This window comes from Phalacrocorax carbo, chromosome 6 (assembly GCF_963921805.1).
Source record: "Phalacrocorax carbo chromosome 6, bPhaCar2.1, whole genome shotgun sequence".
NCBI lineage: Eukaryota > Metazoa > Chordata > Aves > Suliformes > Phalacrocoracidae > Phalacrocorax > Phalacrocorax carbo.
In genome coordinates, this window is record NC_087518.1 from 1,233,171 (window position 1) to 1,254,629 (window position 21,459).

The 21,459-nt window shown below is 56.4% G+C and overlaps 2 protein-coding genes across 3 annotated transcripts; one reads left to right on the forward strand and one right to left on the reverse strand.

Annotated features, from left to right (window-relative positions):
• Positions 1-305: 305 nt before the first annotated feature.
• OXTR (oxytocin receptor) lies at positions 306-7,524 on the forward strand. 2 transcript variants are annotated; one of them, XM_064453410.1, is made up of 2 exons: positions 306-1,378; positions 6,253-7,524. In XM_064453410.1, exons 1-2 carry the CDS (start codon positions 448-450, stop codon positions 6,483-6,485), a joined length of 1,164 nt encoding a protein of 387 aa, XP_064309480.1. In that variant the 5' UTR covers positions 306-447; the 3' UTR covers positions 6,486-7,524. The 2 variants fall into 2 exon arrangements, 1 of the variants encoding a protein (XP_064309480.1); XR_010373276.1 differs by lacking the exon at positions 306-1,378 and adding an exon at positions 1,386-3,917 and having other exon boundaries at positions 6,253-6,342.
• A 1,091-nt stretch (positions 7,525-8,615) lies between these two features.
• CAV3 (caveolin 3) lies at positions 8,616-13,956 on the reverse strand. Its single transcript, XM_064453411.1, has 2 exons — positions 13,732-13,956; positions 8,616-10,790 (listed from the first exon to the last, which is right to left on the reverse strand). The coding sequence occupies exons 1-2, from the start codon at positions 13,843-13,845 to the stop codon at positions 10,449-10,451; spliced, it is 456 nt and encodes a 151-aa protein (XP_064309481.1). The 5' UTR covers positions 13,846-13,956; the 3' UTR covers positions 8,616-10,448.
• Positions 13,957-21,459: the final 7,503 nt, after the last annotated feature.

The window sequence follows — 21,459 nt, forward strand, 5'->3', positions numbered from 1 at the left end:
GAGAGGGGAGATGGCCGGGGGCGGCAGGGATGCCCGGGGGCTGGCCGCTCTCCCGGGCTGGGAAGAGCAGGGGGAGAAGATGCAGAAGCGGGGGCTGGGGTGTGGGTGCAGCAGCCGTGGGAGGGCCGGGCCGGGGGCGCCGCGTCTCTCGGCCGGCCCTTTCCATACTCCTCCTCCCGCGCTGTGGTTTTGCCGGGGGCAGGAGCCTGCGGAGGCGTGGGGAGCCCTGGGAGGGGACAGGGTGGAGCCGGCGGAGAGCCCTCCGGGTCGGGGTCCGGGTCCGGGTCCGGGGCGGCGGCGGCCGGGCGCTCCCGCAGGCGGAGCGGCGCAGCCCGGGCAGAGGAGCCGAGCCGCGGCGGGAGGCGGCTGCCGCGGGCGGGGGGCGTTCGCAGAGGACCTGCCACCCGCCCTCTCTGCTGCCAGGCTCTATGTGGGACGCAGCCGGCCATGGAGAAGTTGTACGTTGCGGGGAGCGGCGTGTGGACCATCAACAGCTCTCTGGGGAACGGCAGCCTCCGCCTGGAGAACCAGAGCTCCGGGAGGAACAGCACCACGGACCCCCTGAAGAGGAACGAGGACATGGCCAAGGTGGAGGTGACGGTCCTCTGCCTCATCCTGTTCCTCGCCCTGACCGGCAACCTGTGCGTGCTCCTGGCCATCCACACCACCCGGCAGAAGCACTCCCGCATGTACTTCTTCATGAAGCACTTGAGCATCGCTGATCTGGTCGTGGCCATCTTCCAGGTGCTGCCCCAGCTCATCTGGGACATCACCTTCAGGTTTTACGGGCCAGATTTCCTTTGCCGGTTGATCAAGTACTTGCAGGTAGTGGGGATGTTTGCTTCCACCTACATGCTCTTGCTGATGTCCCTGGACCGGTGCTTGGCCATCTGTCAGCCACTGAGGTCTCTGCACAGGAGAGCGGACCGGGTCTCTGTCCTCCTCACCTGGTTGCTGTGCCTGCTGGTCAGCATCCCTCAGATCCACATTTTTTCTCTGAGGGATGTGGGGAATGGGGTGTACGACTGTTGGGCAGATTTCATCCAGCCCTGGGGACCTAAAGCCTATGTCACCTGGATAACCCTCATGGTCTACATCATCCCTGTGTTGATGCTGAGCATCTGCTATGGCTTAATCAGCTTCAAAATCTGGCAGAACGTGAAGCTTAAGACAGCTCACGGGCCCAACGTGGGTCTGAGCTCCAGCTCCTGCAGCGGGATGGCGTTTGCCAGAGTCAGCAGCACCAGGCTCATCTCCAAAGCCAAGATCCGGACAGTCAAAATGACCTTCATCATAGTGTTAGCTTTCATAGTGTGCTGGACTCCCTTTTTCTTTGTGCAGATGTGGTCTGTGTGGGACACAAACGCTCCGCAGGAAGGTACGTCCTCTCCCCTCCCATAGCCCTACGTTTGCATGGGACTGCTTAGCTCAGCGGCCGCAGGGACACCGACAGTGGACTCGGGGGCTGCAAGAAACAGCCAGAATCTGTTCCGAGCCAGGTCTCAGGGGGCTGGGGGGAGAGAGGAAAAAGTCCTGAACATGGGAAAACCACCCAACAGGCAGCAGTGGCTGTGCCTGAGCTTCCCTGGCTCAGGCGAGGGCGAGCTTAGCCCCTGGCAAATTCAGGGCCACCGCAGCTCAGGGGTTGGGCTGGGTGGATAGTGGCTTGGGAGGTTTTTGCTGTCCCCAGGTGCACGAGCTCAGCCCCCCTGGGCTGATCTGGGGTCCCCGGTGGTTTGACTGCCCACCCTGGGTGCTGGGGTGTGCTGAGGGCTGCGTGGGAGCTCAGCCCCCGCTGGTGCCCAGGGCTGGGGCGGCCGCAGGAGGGAACTGCACAGCGTTACTGCCTGACTTGGGTTTTTTCGCTGTATCATTTTGTCCTCACCGACTTCTTTGCTTTCTACTCTTTTGCCCTCTTTCCCCCCTCTTCTGTTTCCACCCACCCTGGGATTGTGCTGCTGTTGTTTTATCTCTGACTGGAGCACGGTTCCTGTGGAAAGCCACTGATTTATGAGCAAACGGTTTTCCTAAAGGACGTGGTGTCGCTGAGTTGCCATTTCTTATACTTGGCGCTGGCTGCTCCTGTCATCGCTAAGGTTGCAGACAGAGTAAAATATATTACCCTCCTTGGTCTCGCACGCTCGTAGCTGTGCAAGCCTGTGCTGTCCCCGGGCGGACGGGGCTGATGGTTCCTCTGCACCGCAGGGGGAACTGGCCAGGAAAGCTTAAAAGAAAAACTCTGCATAAGTCTGTGAGGTAGGAGAAAGGGCAAAAACGTACACCCAGGGGCAACTCCTCCTTAGACAGACTGACCCAACTCAACAGAAATGCTGAGTCTGGGGATGGCAAAGACCAGTGAGGAGCTGTGACCCACTCCCGGCTCCCCCAGCAGCACTGCCGCGGCAAGGGCTTCGCAGCGGCGGGCACAGCTTGCTTGCACCGTGTGCTCTTTTCCCTGCTTTAACCCTATTCCAGCTATACATTGCTCTGTGGAAAACCTGGTCTCCTGCAGCCCGTACACTCTCTTCTCCCTCAAACCGAAGCTGGTAGCCTGCCTGGCTCCAGCTCTCCTCACTTTGCCTTCATTGCTTCTCTCTGATCCTTTTATTTCAGGTGGAGAAGCGAAGCACAGCTTTTTAAACCTCCCTAGGTGCTCCAGGCAGCTGTCTCGTGGTTTTCTACCTGATTCAAGCTGACTGAAAGTTCAAGTTTTTCAGTACACCCTGGGATGAAGCCGCATCTCCCCCTTTTGCTGTATTTCAAACCTGCAATCTCGAGGGCTTCCACCTGACTCATCAGCAAACTAACCTCTGCCGCTCTGCTGATTCCTGCGGCGAGGAGCGGGGGGGTGGCCGCGGTGTTCACCGATCGCGCCCTGCCTGCTGACTCGGGAAACTTTCCCTTGCTCACCCCGGGCAGCTGGCCCTGTGACGCCTTTTCTTTTCTGCTTTGCTTCGCTTTTATGTAGCGAGGGAAGCTCCAGCCGTGCTGAGCTTTCCTCTCACGTTTCTGTTGCTCAGGGGCCCGTGTCTGCAGTAAAGGGTGGGAGTTTTGCCAGAGAATTTGCTGGAGGCTTTCATGGCACGGGGAGGAAAAACCTTGGGTGGGTTATCATGGATAGCAATGTGGAGACCCCAGCCCTTCCTCCCGGGCCCACCCTCCTCCTCGCTGGCTGCCCAGAGGCACGAGAGTGGCAGCAGGGGCAAACCTCTCTGCAGAAGAAAGGCGCTTTGCCTGCTGTGTTCCTGATAGTGTCGCCCTGCGTCCTGGGTTTCTTTTCCTTTGCACCGAGGCTTGGGCTGGCTTGGCCGGGCAGCGTCGCGGGGCACCTGGCAGAGGTGTACCCCGCAGCAGAAAGGGGTCTTGGCTGCTTCTCACCTTGCAGGCTTTGCAGCCTGCATGGGCGTAAAGTCAGAGATGGAAGGGAGGCGATGAGCAGATCACAAAGGTTGAGTGATGAAGGGTCGCCTACTTAAGAAAATGTTTCATTTTCTCCACATAGAATGGCATAAAGAGTGTCCCCTTGCACGGGAAAGTCTGTTTATAACTACCTGAATCCTAATGAATCCTGAGCAGGCGCCCTGCAGTTTTCTGCCCATGCATTGCATCCCGGAGCGTGGCGAGGCGCAGATCTCGGGCGTTAGCACAGGGACGCACGGCGCTTGGTCTGACGTGGGTAAAACTCACATTCTGCTCCCACCCGATGCCTGGCCTGGCGTGCCACGGGCCGTGCTTTCACCTTTGCAGGGTGCAAAGTCTGCTGTGGTTCGCTGTTTGTCAGGGTAAAAGATAAGGCTGTAAAGAAAACAAACCGAAGCAGCCCTCCTTTCCTAGTTGGTAAAGTGATAATCGGAGAGATCTCACCCTGCTATTACTGATCCACTTCAGCAGCTTTCCGCACGGGTCTTCCTCACTTTGTAAGACAACTTAAATAAAATCAGGCAAGTGAAGTGCAGAAGCTGCACCCCCGCCCTGAGCAGTGCCAGGCGGAGCGGCAGGCTGGGGCTGGGGTCCCGCGCTGCTGCCCGCCCGCTCCCCCTCTCCCGCAGCCACGCTATCGCCCTGACCCGCGCCCTGGCTCCGCGCACCTTCAGCGCCGGGCAGCCCCTTCGGCGTCCCTTCCCCGTGGCTGCCCTGGGGCAGGTGAGGGTGCCCGAAGGTGGGCGCTGAACACCGCGGGGCCAGGCTCGTCGGCGCGCCGCGTGCCTGGCAAGGGGCTGGGGGTGTCAGCGAGGTATCACGTGGCCGGGCCAGGCAGCAGCGATCCCCTCCTTTGCTGGCCATGCAGACCCACAGCCTCTGTAAGTGCGGGTTGGAGCGGCAGGTTAGGATTCAGGTGTTGGCTTAAGTACTGGGGATCCTTCACAATACATCAGTTTAAATGAGGTTTCTGCTCCACATACCTTGCAGATAATTTACATGTGGCATTTTGAGCTTTGAGTCAAAGCTGGCTTAAAGCATCTGTGAAGATAATAGTGAGACTGTGAAGCAGCAAAACTCTGTTACACGGGTCCCTTAATCTTGGGAGCTGGTGCCCTCAAACGTGGGCTGTGAGTGACAGCGTCTATCTTGTGTGGGGGAATTAACGAACAGTTCTCATTTCATTTCACTTCTGCAGCCGCGTTTGCAGCAGATGTCGCGCAGCCCCTCCCCGGGCACAGCCCCCTGCCTCTGCCGATCCCTCCTGACAGTGCAGCATCCCCAGCCCTGGGGCGGTGGATGTTCGGAGCCTGGGGAGAGCGAACGTCCGTGATGGGTAGCGCTTGCTCTTTGCAGTACTTCCTGGGGACCTCCGGCAGTCCTGCCGGGGAGGGGGAGAGATCCATCCTTAAGACCTGCAGTAAGCTCCATGAAATTCAGTTTATCTCCTGCAGAGAGAGAAGAGCTGAGTCAGCCATGGCTTGATTTTTTTTTAAGTGGATAGAAATGCTATGATATATTTCAGGTCTTGTAAGCCATTTCCCAAGGCTTTCTTTCAGCTTATGCTTGAAATTAAAAGTGGTTGGATCAGACATCACTAGATCAGGAATTATGCATGAGTTGGTTAAAGGTGAATTTGGAAACTAGGATTCATTATTCACACTTCTTCTCTAGTTTAGAAACTGCAAGTGGATTTTTGCAGAAGCAGGAAGGAACCAGAAACAGCCAAAACCAAGCAAGCACCCTTACTTCTGGCATGTCCCCTGAGAGCACAAGGAGATGGGAAGTTGGGCTGAAAACACAGGGAGCAGAGCAAAGGGGCTGCTCCGTGGGGGGCCGGGGCTGCCCCTCCTTGTCCCGGCTCAGCCAGGGCTGGCCGCCGCGGTGGGTGCGAGTCCCACCGTCCCCTTTCTCTCCAGAAGGCACCAGTCTGACCTCTCAGGTGGGATAGTCGGGGTCTTTGTGCTCTGGGAAGGGAGAGCAGCAGCTGGAGACTTGGTGTCCTGGCACCGTGCCGCCACCGTTGACTCCCATCCCCAAGGCCGCGCTTGCGGCCAGGAGCCATCGCCAGGCTCCCGAGCTTCATTACTGAGATGGGAATGGCCGTCGTTTGCCCTGGCAGAGCATCATAGGAGAAAATCAACCCAGGCGGAGGCAAATGCTACCGTTCCCCCGGACTGGGAAAGTGCTGAGCAAAGAGGCAGCACTGGTGGGCAGTGTCCTGCCAGCCGTGCGATGGTGGTGGGGACAGCCCAGGAGCAGGGCTTGCCCCCAGGGCCGGGGTGGGAGCGTGGCTTCCCCACAGCCTGAGCGGGTCAAAGCTGCTCATCAGCCCCAAACTGGCCACTGGTGGTGAAAAACGAACCCCTGGGCTCTTTCTGTTGCCGGTCCTGCTCTTTGCCATGGCAACTCCAGGAGGCCGTGGTCCCTTCTCCCTGCTTTGGGCAGATAAAGGCAAATTGTGCAGATGATGCTAGGGGCAGCTCTGCCTCTTCCCAAGGCACTTCTAGGGTAACACGGAGCAGGCAGCAGTGCAGGAGCTGAGCGGCAGAAACACAATTCTGGGGGGAAAAAAACTAAAACCAACTTGCTTAAACCTAGACTCGCTTCCCCCCTTTTTATTCACCACCTCTTCTTTACTGACGTGCTGATGTGGTGTTCCTGCAGGCAGGGCAGCCCATCGCTGGCGCAGGAGGAGGCGTCGTGATGCCGGCAGAGCTCGGGGCTCTTGGCAGAGCCCACCATGGCACATACCAAGTGCCTGCCTCCCCAGGGTGGTGGTTCTCGCTGCCCACACCGTGTCCTGATGCTTCCCTGCTTTCTGCCTTGCAGCCTCCCCCTTCATCATCGCCATGCTCCTGGCCAGCCTCAACAGCTGCTGCAACCCCTGGATCTACATGCTGTACACGGGGCACCTCTTCCACGACCTGATGCAGCGCTTCCTCTGCTGCTCCACGCACTACCTGAAGTCGCGGCCGGCGTGCGACCTCAGCGTCAACAAGAAGAGCAACTCCTCCTCCTTTGTCCTCAGCTGCAAGAGCACGAGCCAGAGGAGCTTCATGTAGCCGTCCATGCCGTGAGGGCATCGCCGGCACCGTGCTGCCTCCAGCGCTTCCCTGTGAAAAGCTGGGGTTCGGACAAGCAAGGGGTGTCTGTATAAATAGGTGCATATATGTCTGTGCGCGTGTAAGCATGTACAGCTTGTTGTTATTTAACTGAGGTGGGAGCCAGGGCAGGACTTCTGTGGCCCAAGTTTCAGTGCTGCCTGGGACTGGATGCCAGGAACCCACTTCTGAGCCCCACCACTGGCGTTGGCAGCTTTTAGATACCACTGTTAGGGACAGGTTTTGCCCCAAACAGTCCCGTGCTGCTGAGGCAGGCGTGCTACATCCCTGTCGGATGCGAGGGGCTGCAGCACAGGGTGGTGGGTGCCACCCCGGGCACCCGGGCATCAGGCACCCGGCCCTTCCTCCGCCTGCAGCAGGAACCCCCCGGGATGGCAGCGCCTGGCTGGGGCAGAGCCGCGGGCGCTGCTCTCTCAACACGGGTGCGCTTGCTTCGCTTGAAGCGCAGTGGGGCAGAGACAGCCCCATCCCTGCACCCCTGCACCGTGCCAGCCCTGCTGCCCCCAGCCCGGGCCCGCTGGCGGCGCTGCCGGCACAGAGCAGGGCAAGTCCTGCCGCCACGGGCTTTGGGGAACAATGGGGACAACCCCCCCGAGGGACAACGCTAACGCCCGGGTGTCCCCACCCGCCCCAGCTCTGCTCCGTGTGCTGTGTGCAGCTGCGCGCGTGGGTCAGCAGGAGCCAGGCGAGCGGACACGACTGCAGGGCCAGGGGATCGGTGCAATAACACGTTTGCTGAGTGCGCTCAAAAGCTTCTCTGCCGGCAGGCGTGTGGGATTACGGCTGGACTCCATGGGGGTTAATGGAAAAACTCCTGTCGAGTCCCCCAAGGCCAAGCTCTTGCTTTGGGTTTACTGCAGATAGCATTTAGTCTTTTACACCAGTGCAATTTTCTTGCTCTGTAATGCACAAAGTCATGCTTATGGCATGGATTTTTTTATTGTTACGAAATATCTGTAAATAAAGTTTCCTGACTGTGTCTTGACGGAAAGCGGGAGGGGAAGCGCAGAAGGAGTACTAGACTAAGAAAATGAAGGAAACTGATGGGAAGCGGCGCTTTAAACCCAAGACCCAGGTATGCTCAGCGTAACGATGCTTTTGTTTATAGAGTGCTGCACCAAGCCCTTGAGGTCATCAGCCCCTCTGTCCCGTAGCATGACACTCGCCGTGACACAGCCTGGGACGGGGGGTGAAGCGCAGCTCTGGCTGCGCGCGGTGGGAGCTTTCCTGGGCATCCTGTGGCAGTGGGATCCGGCGACTGCAACGGATGCTCCTGCCTTTGCTCCGCTGCCTCCCGGCTCTGCAGAGGCAAGGCCTGCATGCAGTCAAAGGGTAATATGGTTTGGGGGTACATGTTGGGGGTGAATATGAAAAATGCATTTAAATGTGTACTTTATTTTTTCACTGCCTCCAACAGGTCCATTTCCACCTTTCATGTCCTGGCATTCCTTTGAATTTTTTTCTAGTAGCTTCAAGCGAGCTCTCGGTGCGTTTGCTGAATGCGACCCGGCACATTCAGTCTCAGCATATTTTACCAGAGCAGTTTAAATCCTTAGGACAGCAGGAAGCATTTTCCTCCCATGTTCACCTTCTTTCTCCTTGAGAGTAATTAGCTCCTGCACAAAATGGGGGTGCGCGTGTCCCATTTTATCGTGAACGGGGGGCCTGGCGCAGCCGCCGTCTGCCAGGAAGGAAAGGCAAAGAGGCGATAGTTTTTACCCGGAGGGATGCACAGGGCAAGGAGGACGCCTCGGGAGAGGCAGGGCGTTGCCTTGCAAGCCCTGGTTGCAGTTACTGGCTGCGGTTATGGGGCCAGGCAGGCGGGGCCATGCCCCCACGTGCGGGCACGCTGCGATCTCCAGCCGAGCGATGCCGCAGCCCACGGCCGAGCTCCCGCGCCGGCCCCGGCCTGCGGCGGAACGGGGGTGGGGAGAGGAGCTCCTCGGTCGGCGCAGTGGAAGGATATCAAATGCTGAATATCTTTTCATAAGGGTCAAAAGCAAGATGGGGGTGCTGACACGTGAGCGGCGTCTGTTCCATGTGCGGGGAGCCCATAGATCGCGGTGGTGGGGAGATCAGAATTTTGGAGGTTTTTGGGGTTCAGGCTGTGAACTACTAGAACAACAACAAAAAAAAATTAAAAAGACTATAAATCCCAGTATTGTTTTTAATTATTTTTATTCCCACAAAAAAAAACTTTAAAAAATGCTCATGATAAAGTGGTTTTGGAGATTTTTTTCCTCTACAAGTATCTAAATAGTTTTTATATTTATCACTCCGTCCATCTCTAGGCCCAGTGTTGCTAGAGCATGGGTGCTATATTGCTATGGAATAAGGGAAGTCCACAATCCCAAACCATTGGAAGAGCACCAATAGAAAATCTGGCTCTTTCTTGTCCTTGGCATGGCACTAGGAAAGACTTTGGCTCCAGGTCTCTGTTGGAAGCCAAGGCAAGAAAGAACATGAATACAACTGCAAATAACCTCTGAACAGCGAGACCTCCTGGGCCCTGATTCAGCAAAGCACTTAAGGCCAGAGCCAAAAAAGCGTTTAAGTGCCTCAGAGTTAAAGTACGGCTTCACGGAAGATGGACTAAACAAATTAATTGACAATACAGGGAAGGAAATAGCTCCGAATGGGACTTTTCCCCCCCTCGCCCCTGTCCTTTCACTGGAGCCGGGGTGGCTGGGAGCGGGCAATGCCCCGAGCAGGTCCTTCCTCCGCTCCGGCAGGCACGTCTGGGTGAGCCCCGTGGGATGCTACGGGGGGGACCGGCCGGAGGGAAGGGTGCAAGGCAGCGCCGGACACGGGTCTCCTCCCTCGGGGCAGAGCCCGAGGGGTCGGCGTGGTCCTGCCCCCCCGCAGCCTCCATCGCTCCGTCCCAGCGCCGGGACGGCAGGGCAGGGCACGGAGCAGCTGCGCAAGAGAAACGCATTGCTGTGGGCCAGAGCTCACCCTGCACCAAAGCAGCGAGCACATAGTAAATATTGTCCCTGAGAAACAAGCCAAAGCTTCACCTAAAGCCAAGCTTGTCGTTTCTCAAGCAAAGTTATCAAAAGCCACTTGTTCTTGTTGCTCCCAGTGGTGCTGCCCGGCTGCCCCCTCTGCAGCCCCAGCGCTGCCCACCTATGCTGTCCTGCCCGTTGCATCCTGCCCACAAAGCGTAACGATGCCCCGTAATTAAGTAGTGAGTGTCGAACTGCCACGAATGGTTTTGCAATTGCCAGCGGCCCAGGCTCAGCACGTACTCCCAGAAGGCAGACGCGACATTTCATGCACTAATTGATCTGGATTTCAAAGCTTTGCTAAAATGTAAACACACATGAAAAAAAGTTTGTTTTCACTAGCATTTCACTGATATTCTATCCATAAAAATTTTGTGCAGTGTGATTTAATACAGAAGCTTCCACAACAACAATTGTTTGCAGCAAATAATAATTCATACGCAAGTATTTCTCTCAGCGTCTTGCCAGACCGAAGGGATGGAGAAGCAGGCAGCGTTTGGTCTGTTGTCCAGCAGCATCTCTGCACCCTCGCTTCTCGCTCTGCAGCTGCGGGCCATGGCCCAGGGCTGTGGTCCGGGAGAAGCTGCAGCCCCTCCTGCAGGAGCAGGGTGCGATGCCGGGGGTCCTGGCGGGCAGAGGGCTCTCCCTGTGCTGCTTGCCGAGCCTCAACGGGCTTCTCCTCTCCTAAAGCTGCTGGCTTTGCGGTACAGTAAGGGGCAGCCCAGCATGCCTCCGTCTGCAGGGAGCATCCCCGACAGCCAGCTCTGCCGTGGGGCCCTGCCGCGCCGCGCAGGTCCCTGGGCACGGGTGTCTGTGTGCCCGAGGGCAGGGCACGCGGCAGGAGCCACGGAAACCCGCGCAGAGGGGCGGTTGCGCTGGTTGGGGCGGCGGTAGGGACCTAGATCTCCTTCCGGAGAGCAACCCTGACGTTGCTGCAGATCTTGGAGAGTGCCTCAAAGAACGGGTCGCAGAAGGTGTGGATGCAGAGGGAGTAGATCCGGCTGATGCACTGGATCTCTATCAGGTAGCTCTTGATGCAGGGCACCACCGCCCAGATGTGGCAGAAGGAGATGAGGGCAAAGAGGAAGCCCCAGATGACTGCCAGGGGGATGCCCAGGATGGCAGAGAGCAGCCGGTAGCACCAGTACTTGCTGACAGTGAAGGTGGTGTAGCTGGTTTTCCAGACACCGTCAAAGCTGTATGTTCCCACGGGCTCAGCGATCACATCCTCAAAATCCACCTGGGAGGAGAGAAGACTGAGGTAAGGGGGGTTTGGGGGCGTTAACAAGAGCCCCAGTGCAAGGACGAGGATCAGCTGCGATGTGGGAGGAGAGCCTGAATGGAGGGGGCTGGGGAGAGGAAGGGCCGTGCTGGGGGGACGGATCCCCTGCACCCCCCCGGGGCAAGGAAAGCCCTTGCCCTCGCAGAGGTCCAAGCGGGAGACGGCGCAGGGCGGCCGGCACTGTGAGGCCTCAGCCTGTGGGCAGTGCGGCACGCAGGCTCAACCCATGGCAGGAGACCCCAGGCTTGGCCGCCCCAGGGCACATTTGCTGGTCCCAAACCCCGAGCTGCGGACGGTGCTTCCAGGTGCCAGGGCCAGGCACGAGCCCTCGGAACAGGAGCTGCGCGTGGGAGTGTTTACTCTGGAGGGGGACAGAGCCTGTTCCTACCCTTTTTTAGGATTCAGGGACACGGGCTGCCTTCTCGGCAAGAAGGTGGTTTGTGCTAACAAAAATCTAACGGCCCTCTTGATTTACAGTTTATTTATTTATATATCTGGCAGCGAGGTGCTCAATTCTGTCTGTCTGTGTTCTGTCTGAAGAGGGGGAGAGATCAGCTCGGTCATGCCCCCACGGGGATAGTGCTGTTATGTGCGGGCACCGGGAGAGCGTCTGAATGTCAAATCTCTTAAAAGCCTCAGAACTACACATAGAGATCTCAGCGTGGTGTAACTCATTTCTAGGGAATAGGTGAGCTAGGCTGTTTGTCTTGAGAAATAGCATGGCTGTTCCATGGAGAGCTAATGTATCTGTTTGCATGTTTATGATAAATTGCAATATCTATTCTGGTTTTGGAAGCACTTTGATCATAAAATCATTCTGCATCATCTTTAATTTCCTGGAGCAGGCAGGAGGTACCGGGAGAAATATTGACATGGATCAGGAATCAGCAGCCACATTAGCCGGTCCTGGAGCACCTGTCGGCACCTCCCGGGAAAGCCCTGCTGCCCAGGTGGGCTGGGAACCCAGCAGCAGGGCACTGCACAGCTGCCTGAGGGCCTGGTGAGCTAATCAGGGGACCAGTTAGGGAAGGGAGCAGCAGGCTATAAGAGAAGAGTCTCCAGCTTGCTGCTTGTTTTGCTAATGGTGCACCAGAGGTGGGGCTGGAGGAGCCGTGGAGGCAGAGGCTGGATCCTGAGCTGAGCCTGGGCACAGCCCCGAAGCGTTCAGGGACCAGCAGATGCAGGTACTCCTCAATTGCTCTGTGGCTTTGCCTGGGAGGAGGCTTTTAAAGCTCTGTAAAGCCCCCATGGCTGGTGCCACTGCTGTAACTGTAACGTGGTCTCACATTCCGGCTGTTGCTCCATAATGCTCAGGGCAGGTTTATCTACGGCCAGGTTTATCAGCCTGCGAAGCTCTCTGCCTCCCTGCTGCGCTTTAAGAGCATTACATGCTTTAATGCCCAGGGGTTTCCCCGAGTGTTGCTGCCCACCGGAGGGTGCGGAGGCTTTGGCTTTCCCTTTGGGACGCTGTTGAGCAGCAGTGGGACGAGTTGTGCCCCCCATCCTGGGGCTGGCTCTGCCCTCCCTCCCCAGCCTTATCGCCTGTGCTATTTTTACGGTGGGAGGAATGCTTGGTAGCTTGAGCAAATGCTCTGAAAACTTCCAAAGCTGATGAAGCAGCACTGTGGCCATGTAAGTGGGTGAGCTCGAAAATCCTCTTACAGGCTTTTGGGGATCCCCCAGTGGGAAGAGGCAGGGTTGGGGTGGCCTGGAAGGTGCTGGCGCTACCCCCCGTAGCAGCTGGCAATGTCTGCAAGCTGGGGAGTGGTAGGTGTGCCCCGAGTGCTGCCTGGCACCGGGGGGAGCTGGCTGAAGGCTGTCCTGGCCCTTGCCGCGCCGGCAGCGTGGCTGATGGCAGGGTGGTGCTGGCCGCAGCCCGGCGCCTTTCCAAGCCCTGGGCCAAGGCTGTTGGGACGTGCTGGTGTGGTGCAGCACAGATGTGGGACGTGCTGCTGGGAACATGCTCGAGATACCGTGGCAGCTGTCATGGGCACGTCTCGCTGTACTGGAAGGACGCCCATCTATGGCTGTCACTGCTCATCTGGGGGGCTTTTAATTTGACCGTGCCATGGTTTTAGCTGTAATAGTGTTTTAATGCACAAATGCAGGCTTGCATTTCACTGGCGTGATCAAGGTCACAGCCCGTTACAAAGCCTTTGTGAGCGGGCTCGGCACATGCTGTCCCTCTGGCGTGTCATCCACTCTGATCTCTCAAATACAGTTTTTGCAAAACCCTTCCGTCTCCTCCTGTTCTCCTTTGGGCCAAAATTTTCTTTGGCATAACACTAACAAAGCCTAGAGCAACCATGTTTCAGTGGTCAGTGTTCAGGAAAAGGTTTCCCTGTTCAGCTAGACTGAGAACTCTCTTGATCAAAAATAGACAGAGGAGGCTTGCTGCACCCTCCGGCTGCTATGTGAGAGAAACCATCTTCTTCCAAACAGGCCAACACGTTTCTAAATGCTCTGGTGCTCAGATTGTCCTGTCTTAAAAATTAGCAGCCTTTTCCCAAGGTTCCCTTTAAATCAGTGATATGGGCTTGACCCTGTTTTATTTTTGGCTCCCCACTCACTGGTACAAAGGAGGGCACCTCCATAAATTTTCAAGCTACAGCCCATGAAGTTGGAGCGTGCATTCAAGGAATGGGAAATATTGCATTAACTGGAGCCGTGCACACCACGCAGCCACCCCGCCGGCGTCTGGGCGCCCCTGGCAGCAGGGTTGGGGCTTGCAGCAGGTCCCCTCCCTGCAGCCCGAGGTAATGCCTCCTCTTGAGGCACGGATACCGGGGAGGTACAGCCCTGGCTGAGACCAAGCCAAACACAGAATGACACCCCCAATGTACTGACTGCATTAAGGAGGCAGCGATGCTTCTAAAACACGGTGCTGAGAAAGTCCTACCTTTACAACGTCCTCGTTTATACGCTTTGGGTCTCTGTTCACCAGGTCGATCTCCTTGATGTGTTGGTCCTTGATGATGATCCTCTCCTCCAGCTCGGTCTGTTCCGCTGCCATGGCTGCTCTGCTGCCGGCTTGGCTCCGGCCGGTGTCAGAGCAGGGAATTGGGGCTCTGCTGGAGGAGGACCTGGGGGAGGGCAGGGTGTGGAGGCGCTGGCCCCCCCCACCGCCCGCAGCAGCTGCCCTGCGCCCCTGGCAGTGCTCCAGGCTAAAATTAATGTGGTGCCTCCCGCAGCTGCCCTGAAGTGTCCCTTAAAGGGGCTTTGCTGGGGACAGCCCCCGCGGTGTCACCTCTGCGGGGGGCACATGTGTGGGTGGCTGGTGGCCCTCGAGCCGGGGCAGGGGTGGCACAGGGGGTGGGTGAGCAGCCCCCAGCCCTCCCGGCCCAGCTGTGCAGGTGGGATGCTCCCCTTGGGTGGGGAGTCAGCGTGGGAGAAGTGAAGCCTCAGTTGGGGCAAAAGTCCTCACAAGCATGAGAGAAATAATTGTTTATGAGGGAAATTGTTGTTTACAAATCTGTAAACGAAGTGGCTCAGGGGAGATGGGACTTGTGTCTATAAATATCACCCAGAGAAGCCACATTGTCCTGGGACGAGCAGTGAGCCTCGGAGTCCCTCTGGGAGCTCATGGTACCAGCTCAGATTCCTTTGATTCTAGTTTTTCATCCAGAGAAACTTGAGGAAATCCAACGGAGCAGCCCACAGATTTATAATGGTCAGGATTTCTCCTCCATGAACACCGGGCACAGTGACATTGAGCATATTAGGAAGATTTATTTAACTTCTGCTGGATTTTGATAATCCTTATCAATCTCTTCAGAGCTCCCTCGGTTTTCATGAACTGCATATTTGTTTGGAACGAATGGTTTTGTGGAAAAAAATACAACCCCAACAACCAAACAATCCACCTACCCACCCAAAGCTGCTGCCAAATCAATTGTTTGTAGACATTTTCACTTGAGGGAGTATTGGGATGACTGAGCTCTGTGCTCCCGTGGTGTGTCCCTTTGGTAAGGGTGACCTTACAGCTGCTCTGAAGCCTCTCCATGCAGTGCTGGGGACACCTTGATGACAGCCGGCCGTGCTGCGAGGGTGACAGCAGGTGGTTGTGGCTTCCCCGCAGCGAGCCCCGTGCATTGGCACCGCACTTGGTGGTGTTTGGAGGCAAAGCCTCTCAGGGGGGCGACTGCGTGTTAACCCCCATTAGCGTTAAGTGCTCGTGAGACGCGTGTCTGAGCTGTTCTTGAGCCCCGCTTATCTCCTGGGAAGTGCTTTGGGTTTCGTCGTTGAGATGAAGCACTGCCTCTGGCAAAGGCTGGCAGTGACACCCCCATGGCTGTGCGGGAGAGGAGCAGGCGGGGATGCTCCCCTCTGCCGGGAGCGGAGCGGGTGGGAGCACCCGAGGGACCCTTGCTGACCACCCGCAATCTGGTGCCGCTGGGGGTGCGTGCTTTGCCCTTCCTTCGCGCAGGCAGCGAGCAGGCAGCGCGGGCAGCCCACCTGCACGCCGCTTGCGCCGATACGACACAGCAAAGTGAGAAGGGGTAGAGAGGGAAGGATGCGTGGCTCGTTGAGGAGGAGGGATCGTTATCCCGGAGGTGTCTGCACAACCGCTGGGCACGGAAGCGGCCGCTTCGGAGCTCATGCACTCGGCTGGGATGGGGGGAAGGTATTTTAACTAATTTTAGCTAAAGGCTGCTGCCTTCCAAAAACACCAGTGCCTGTGCAGTGCCGTCTTTATCAAAGCCCCGTGGCTCAGTGCCTGGAGCTTTCAGCGCTGCAATGGTTTTGTCCCAGCCCTTTGAGTTGATATAATACAGTGCAAAATGGGGTTGTGTTCTCTCATCTGGCTGAGGCGAGAAGGTCTCTCAGGAGTATTCATTTTTCCAGAGAACTTGTGCTGGCGAGGGCCTGGCTGAGCGTTACCAGAGGCTGAAGGCTGCCAGACTCTAACTCCTGCTGCTGCCTGTGGAGTTTTTTCAGTAATTTTGCTGTAGTCGCGGCGGTACCTCAGTCTGGAGGCTGTTTTTCTTGGGATTTCTGCTCTAGTGAAAGCAGATGTGGTGGTGCCCTGGGGTGTGACAAATCCATGGCTAAAACCGTGATGACTGCAGCTTGTCAGAGACCTCCCTGACTCCTCCTGTGGGGAGAGAAAGGGCCCAACTGGGGGTGGAAAGTAACCATGGAAACCATGGGGCTTTGCAAAAGTAAAGTAGGCACCTGTGGAGAAGGGACAAATTCTGTGAAGGTTTCGGGGCGTGGGGCTGTGGGTGTAAATCTGGGCAGGGTGCTCCTGGAGAGGAGCGCCCGTCGACGACCCTGTCCTGGCTGCGTTCCTCCGGGTGAAAGGACACTGGAAAACCCTTCACTAGCACTAGTTCCAGGTCCCTGGATCTCTCGCCGGCGGGGCAGCCTTCCCGCAGGGTTAGTGGGGCACTGCACCAGCAGGCACAGCTGCGCTGTTAAAACGCGCCCGGGAGGCAGCGAGCTGCTGCCTGCAGTAAAACGAGCCCAGAGCTGGTTGGGTGTGGGACTAGCAGAGCCTGGCTTGAGACAAGCTGCCGTCTGCCCTTCGGCGGGGCTTTCGGACCCGTGCTCGGTCGGCGAGCTGCCCTCCGCCGGTGGTGCCAGCACCAGCTCCTCCTCAGCCGCAGCGGCTGGAAGAGCCCAAACCCAGCATGCGCTGGCGTTGCGGATAAAAGAAGTCCCTCATAGACCAAAGCTTTGGGCACCGGCTTTAAGGCCAGACTTGCTCTGCCATGGCTGAGCTCCTCTCTAAAAAAGTTTTGTAGCCCCACTGCTGCCATGGCTGAGCACTTCAAGAGAGATTGTGAAAGGTGTTTGTGCAAAATAACCTGTTTTGCCCTTACTCTGAGCTGAAGGAGCACATTGCTGGTGTGAGCGGGGCTGCGAGCGGAGGTGGCGTGCGGAACCGCCGGCTGATGGAAGAGCAAGGCTGGCTTGGCCAGGAACCAGTGCCGAATTTAGGAGGTGCAGCTGCTCCCGGCAGCGAGGGAGGAGTATGACGTGCTCTCTGCTCCGCAGCCCTGCTTCTTCCTCGACCTGTCCCATGTGGGGCCAGGGAAGGTGGGGGTTTGGCGACCTGCCCTCCCTGCGGTCCGGGGGGCCGGGCCGGCTGCCCCGAGCCCCAGGGCTGTGCGGGGGGATGGCAGTGTGGCTGTGGGGTGCAGCACGCCCTCGCCCCTGCTTCGCTGGGCCCTGCCCCACCTCTCGTATGGGATTTCTAACAGCGTGAGTCACTTGCTGTCTTTAGGCTTGGGCTGGGCTGGTCCTTGCTGTCCGCACCCAGGCACGCGGCTTTGGTGTCCCAGGCGTGGGAGTAGGAAAATGTGAACCTGCGTAGTGGTTAAGGTGCAGTTGTAAGTGTCTCAAGTAGCAATGAGAGAGAGGAGGAATATTCTGTTGCACCGTAGATGCTATAAATAAATCTATTTCCGAGTACTTTGAGACTGTGAATGGGACACCATGTAAAAGCTGCCGGTGAGCAGAGGCTACAGTGGATTAACAGTTATCTTAGTTTGTAAGTAACTAATGACAACCAGAAGTTTAACTGCTAAGTATAGATGGTAAAACAATAGCAGTTTTAGCAAATATTAATGTTCCCCTGGGGGTGGATATAGATGAGACATGCATTGAAAGAATTTGCTGGCCATGGCTTGTCTTGTGGAGACTCTCTCCCAACCTGGCCATGCAAGAGACTCAGATAGCCTTTAATTTCTTGGCAGCGCCCTTCACTGGTACCAACTCACACTTCAGCTGCACAGCAATAAAATTATCTTGCCTTTCAATATAAAGTCCAGCCTTTGTATAGCAAATGCATTTCTCCTTCCAAATCGGGGGCTTCCCCTTGTGGAGTTTTTCTTGCACCAGCCTGCCCAGGCTCCAGGCAAGTCCTAAGCTTCAGCTGGTCCTCTCATCCCCTGAGAGCAGCCACCCTCAGCCAGCCCTTGCCTGTATGTCTGTCCAGCTTTGAGCGTGGAGGAAGGGGATTCAGGCTCCTGCAAAAGGCTGGGCAGATCTAGCGTTCCTGCAAGCACGGAGCACACCTGGGTGTTTTAAAACCCAGCTCCCCACTCCGGTGCAGGAGTCTGGGGCGTGCCCTTTACCAGTGGGTGGCTCCTGCCCTGTAAATGCAATATTGCTGGTGGCCACTGCACTGAGAAGCCTCTTTTGTTCAGCTCTTTGCTGCTGTCATGCTTGCTTTCCCATTCCTCGGGCAGCTCCTCGCAAAGCTTTGTGCTGCAGCACTGACAGAGGAGGTGCAGCTTGGCTGCTGCTGGGATCACCGTTGCGGTCTAGAGCTTACCAGAGAAGCAGGGCTTGGGCATGTGGCTCAGTCCTCCTCGTCCCGAAACCTTCCCAAACTGTCAGGCATAGCTTAGGGCATGAAGGAAACTCCACTGCTTCTGTTTAGCTTGGAGTGTTTTTCCCATATGTCAAGTCTTTGAAGGCTTTTTTTCTCTCCCAGGAAAATAGAGTTCCTTACGTACACAGCAGAGGCAGGAGGGGGGATCCAAGGTGGGCTCGACAGTGGAAGAGCAGGACGTGTCTCCCCAGTGCTGCCCGGGTCACTTCTTGTCCTCTGCTGGACAGACCTTCTGCAAAAAGGATGCCATAAGCTGCCTGCTTCGCCCCGATGCTTGGAGCGGGGTGCTGCCCCCTTCGCTGCTCCTCTGCGCGCCCCAGGGGTTAGGGGCTGAAGCCCAGCTGCGCTGAAATTCGTGTCTTTCGTTTTGAGAACGTGTGTTAGGAAACCTTGTGAAAAGTTTCCCTCTGCAGAAGCAGATGGTTACCATTGCCCCCCGACCAGTCTTATGCGTGATCTCAAGGGGGGTATTGCTTTTGGTAAATAGATTATCAAAACCTGGGCCGGCTGTGGGCTAGGAGGGGTGTTGGGAGCTTAGGAGCCTTCTAGAGGTCAGGTAAACAACCTGCTGCTTGGTCCCAGCAAGTAAAATATATTTCTCTCTAGCAGGGAAGAATAAAGCAGAAACAAAGCTTGCAGAAATCAAAGCTCCTATGAGAATAAATAGACCAGAATTTCAGTGGAGGAATAGTAAAGAAGAAGAAATTGGGAGCTCTTAGTATTGAGTCCTCTGAGAGCACGCAGTATGCTGTGGGAGAGAGGAGAGCTGGGTACAAAGTGGTGTTGGTAAATTAAGTCTTAGGTTAAAGCAGGAGGAATGACTCCATGCATAAATCCTGACCTCAGGGGCTTTTAATCCTTCAGCTCAGCTTAGCATGTGCAAGGAAAGCAAATGAATGAGTATTTCAACCAAGTGGAAAGCACTGCCAGATGGGAGTGAGGGAAAAGGATCAGCTCTGCCTTCAGTGCCTGGAGCAGAGCTCGCCTTTCATGCTTTTTGTTTTTTTAAAAGCAAAACAAAACTACCTTTCACGTCTCCTTCCCACGAGCACCTTTTGGCTCTTCTGACCACGTGTTGCAGGTTAAATCTCAGTTTTAACGATCCATTCCCTAGTGTTATTTCTCCCTGAAAATGGGAACCTGCAAGTGGTGGTGGTGTGGGATCCTGCCTTTGGTTTCCCTTGCATATTACCACCGTGCTGTAAGTCAGGAGGTAGAGGCTGGGTCTCCTCTGGTGGCAGGAGAACGCCTGTGCAGGCTTGCTAGCGCTGGGGATGAGTTTCTCTTCTTTTGGGTGCAAACCTGCAAACCTGGCCAATGGATATGCAGACACCTGATCCCCTCCTTGCCTTCCTTTGGCTTGAAGGAGCACCAGGATGAACCGTGGGCAATGACTTTGTGCCACGTGAGGTTTGCTCTACGCAGCACCTTGAGTTTCACGTGCAGAAACAATCCATTACTAAAGTAAGCAACTTGGATAGAAATGCACAGGAGGAGCAAAAGCCCCAGGTAAGAAAACTGTTTAATGCACGCTTTTGCTGGTCAGCTTGGGAACACCTGAGGGAATTACTTGTGCTTCCAAGCAAATGGGATGCGTCTTTTCCATCGGCCTCGAACTCCCTCTCTGTTTCTGGTCTCTCCCCTCTCCCACAGGGACTGCAAGCCAGAACTCTCCTAGATCATAAACAGCGCCTTGTTCCTTTCCTGCCCGGATCTCCTCTCTCTTAGCATGAAAGAGGAATCCAGCCTTGCTGGAGTTATGTGTCAGAGCCCTTGGATGAAAAGCCTGGCCCCGTAGGACTGCTCCAGAGAGCAGTGCCCTGCCTCCCTGCATGCGGCACAGGGTCTCTTGTGTTCAGGCTAGTCCTTGCTCTCCAGTCCTCAAGTGCTATTGAGTACAGAAGGTACAGAGGAGAGGGGCTTAATGGCATTACCATTTCAGAGGCAGCTGAAATAGGTGGTCAGCAAATAGAAGTTTGAGTAGGAGTTCTGCCATGTTTAATACAAATTAAAATGAAATTTCACTGTGGAAGTACAGAAAACCATTCATTTTTCATTCAAGTCTTTTTAGTTTGTTTCAATTCAAAGTGTTTTGCCCTTTAAAAGAGAGAAGGTCTATGAATATCAAATTCATGCCCCTGTGGACACACAACCACCTAATCTTTTTGCGTTCTTGTCGCCGTTGTAAATGCTGGGATGGGAGCTCAAGCCCTTCTGCCCAGCAGGATGCAGTGGGTGCTCTGCTGGGGCGGAGGGCGAGTGCTGAGGGCAGGCCGGTGCTGCCCCTGCTGCAGACGTGAGCAGGAGCGGGCAGGTTTAGGGACACACAGAGCAGGAGCTGGACAGTCCTGGTGGAAATCCTTTCTTTTATTTGTCGTGCAGCCCCTCCATGTAGAGCAGGGAGGGAGAGCTCAGCTGTGACAGCACATGTAAAGCTGCATTTTATCAACAGTTCTTCTTTTTGTCTTTAATTTGAGTTATGAGGGCTTTTGCTTTGGACGTATTTGTCCCGAATCTCCGGCGCGCCCAGGTGCTGAGGGCGCACCAGCTGCGGTCAGAGCCGTGGGGTCCGGGCTGCCGGCGGCGCGATGCAGCAGCCCCCGGCGGGTGGGGGAGACGGGCTGCCCTCCACCAGGGACGCAGCAGGTCTGCGGGAGACCCGAGGAGACGGCATCGCATCAGGGCAACCCAGGTACTGGAGTTTCTGCTTTTAATGCTGCGTTTAACAATACCAGTGCGCTGGGTATCGCCTACAACTGCATTTCTTGTTACGCAGCTTGTCAGGCACTAATTGAGCTTGGAATTAACTGCTAGCTATTTCCTAATTCCTCTTAATCACATGCTCGTGGCTGGGGGCAAAGCTATGTTTTATATGTTGAACAAGTGACTGTCCCGTGTCAGACTGGGGGGGAGGTGCGTTAGGCGCAGGAGTAGCTGGGATGCCTCAGCGGAACAGTCACCCCTCTGCAATGCCTTTGCACCCTGTCGCAGGCTGCCCGCAGCCCCGGGCCCGGGCTGGTGCTGTGCTGCAGGGGGGAATGCCCGGCGTCCGAGCACTGCCCTGCCTGGCACGGGGCCCCGACACGCTGCCGTGGGGCAGCAGCGCTGGGGCCCCGGCTGACGCATCGGTGGGGTCACCGAGGCCGAGTGGCCCTGGCGGGGGGCTCCGGCGGCCCCGGTGGGGGCGGCAGCCAAAGGGTCTCGCCAGCCCTCGCCCAGCCGGCCTCTTTGCAGGGCTGCTGCTGGATGGTGCCAAGCCTGTGCTGAGAAAAACCCGCGTCAAGT